This window comes from Trachymyrmex septentrionalis, unplaced genomic scaffold (assembly GCF_001594115.1).
Source record: "Trachymyrmex septentrionalis isolate Tsep2-gDNA-1 unplaced genomic scaffold, Tsep1.0 scaffold19, whole genome shotgun sequence".
Classification (NCBI taxonomy): domain Eukaryota; kingdom Metazoa; phylum Arthropoda; class Insecta; order Hymenoptera; family Formicidae; genus Trachymyrmex; species Trachymyrmex septentrionalis.
In genome coordinates, this window is record NW_017305071.1 from 1,389,911 (window position 1) to 1,392,714 (window position 2,804).

At 25.7% G+C, this 2,804-nt stretch overlaps 1 protein-coding gene across 3 annotated transcripts in view; it reads left to right on the forward strand.

The window, feature by feature from the left end:
- Positions 1-2,804, forward strand: part of LOC108746866 (dynein heavy chain 1, axonemal-like) — a 94,175-nt gene that overhangs the window by 9,536 nt on the left and 81,835 nt on the right. For all 3 annotated transcript variants that reach the window (XM_018483909.1, XM_018483910.1, XM_018483911.1), the window contains 3 exons: positions 490-716; positions 1,878-2,120; positions 2,269-2,382. In XM_018483909.1, the coding sequence (XP_018339411.1) occupies positions 490-716; positions 1,878-2,120; positions 2,269-2,382 (584 nt within the window). The remainder of the gene's footprint in view (positions 1-489; positions 717-1,877; positions 2,121-2,268; positions 2,383-2,804) is intronic.

Consider the following 2,804-nt stretch of genomic DNA (forward strand, 5'->3'; position numbering starts at 1 on the left):
TAATATTTTCATACAATTGAATAAATGTTTGCTAGTGTTATATTTTGCTTCTACTTAAAAATCTCGAGAACATTAAAACGTGTTGCATTTTAAAATCGATTGTATTAAAAAGCGTATCTTTTTCTTGTTTTTTCATTCTCGCTTATATTTCTTTATACTTGCATTATTTTATTTAAAAATCATTAAGTAAATCCATCTCTCAACAATTTCTCTAGTATAATGACATTCTCTTATGCAATAAAAAATTCAACAGTTACTCAAAGTAAAGGGTCAACTCGATTCTTTGAAACTTGATACTGTTCATAATATTAATGAGCATAATGAGCGTGAAATCGAAAACTTCTTTTCTTGAGAAAATAAAGAGATAGCTGGGTACATATGTTCATTTACTGTTCATTAAAAATAGTTTAATTATTGTTTTTTTCTCATTTTCTAATAAGTAAAGAATAACTGGCCCATAACAGTATATGCTTGAGTAATATTTTATAGCTTGAAGAATTGCAAAAGTTAATACGCGGTCCGCAAACTGAAGTACAAAGATTAATGCTGGAAGCCGTAATGACAATTGAAATTCACGCCAAGGATGTTTTGTATAAATTGATTCAAGAGAGATCAATCGATATCAACGAATTCGAGTGGATCTCTCAATTACGATATTATTGGGTTAATAACAAGGATTTGAAGATTTGCGCGATAAATGCTGAATTTCCATATGAGTAGGTTTATATGATAAATGTTACCAAAACTATCGAGAAAAGAGGTACAACTGTTAATAAATGTTAAAACTGGTTTTGACAAAAAAAAGTTAAATGTAATTATAGATTTCAATAGAATGATAGTTTTTAAGAGAGATAATTTATAAGTTTAAATATATTAACTTTCTTACTAAATTTTATAGAAGTATTATAATAATGTATAATGTATTAAATTATTGCACTAAAACAAGTATGTAGCTAACGAAATAACAAAGTTTGTAAATAGATTAAAACTTACGTGCTTGTTCGAAATTGTTTATCTCTTCTATACTATAAATAAGAAAACCTCTTTAACGACTACTCGTTGTCTCTCTATGAATCTGATGACACTCTAATTATATTCCTAAACTCAATTTAAGATACAGATACTATTTCAGAGTATCTCTTTAATGCTTATTTTATATAAAAAAGGTATTACAAGATCTTAGAAAGCTGTCATAATTTCCTAGAATGTAGCATCTAAATAAGAAGTTCCTTCTTGAAGCCATATTACCAACTTTAAATATTATTCATACAAAATATGTACTCTCCATACAAAATACGTATTTTCCATACAAAATATGTATTCTTAAATTTTTCTCTTAGTTTAACATTATTTTTCTTTTTATAATGTTCTTTTTATCATATAAGAAAATGAGAACATTACTGAAATTAAAATCTTCCTCAAGGAGTCCAATAAACAGAGTTTGAATTTTTAAATTCTGATAAACATGATTACATAAAATAATTATTACAAAAAATGAAATTTTTTCAGAATTTTAGTTTAACAGATTTTTTACTAATTATTTGATCAATTATTTCCGACATTTACATAACTGAAATACAGTTTCTTTACCTATTTTTTCTTAAAATGAAAACTGTATCAAATTATCTTGTGAGTTATGAGCTGCCAAAGATGCGTGGTACGAATTTGTATCTATGCATTACATAAAGTTAGCAAAACATGTGTGCTAACGAAATGTTAATTTATAATTCAATTAAAATTCAAAAGTTAATTTTAAAAAATCATTAATTTAATTTAGAAAATCAACTTACTTTGCTTGTTAATTTGGTTTCAATGGAAATCTATCTTTAATAAATTCTACATTATTAAAGTTATTATATTTTTTATGTTTTTTGTAGATACGAATATTTAGGTAATAATGGAAGATTGGTGATTACACCATTGACCGAGCGCTGCTACCTTACTCTTATCAGTGCATTGCATTTGAAATTCGGTGGTGCATTAACTGGACCGGCAGGCACCGGTAAAACGGAAACTACAAAGGATCTTGCAAAAGTATTCGCAATTCAGTGCGTAGTTTTTAATTGTTCTAATCAACTGAACTTTCAATCTATGGGCAAATTTTTTAAAGGACTTGCCAGGTAATTTATAAGTATTATCATACATACGAGTACATACTTATAACATATCATTAGCATTTTGTAACGTGAAAGTTACGTTAACATCATAAATCAATAAATTTTAATAGTTAGCACTTAATTAAATCCAACATTTTGTAATGTTACACAGCACCGGTGCATGGGCGTGTTTCGATGAATTCAATCGAATCAATGTCGAAGTTTTATCCGTTGTAGCGCAACAAATCATGACCATTCAAAAAGCACAGCAAACACGAGCAAACAAGTAAGAAAATGAAATATAAAATAGCTTAACACAATTTAGGAATTATATTTATAATAGAACGGATTTAACAATGACTTCTTCAGAAAAGTATTAAATTGTCATATAATTTTAGAGAATTTCCTAAGTAGTATGTACTTGGTTTATTATGTATATTATACATATATAATTATTACATGTTTTTTAACTTATTTAATGTTTTATAACCATTTAGGAATATGCTACTTAAGTTGTCATTAGAATTTAAACAATTTAAATGTTATTTAATTATAAATTGTTTGATATAAAAGATAAATAATTTATGTATAATTTTAAAATTTTTCTTATAAAAAGATAAATTCTTAAACTTATTAAAATTTATATTTTTCTTGTCTTTCTGTCATATTCTATTACATGAGTGTATACATATATGTATACATATATAT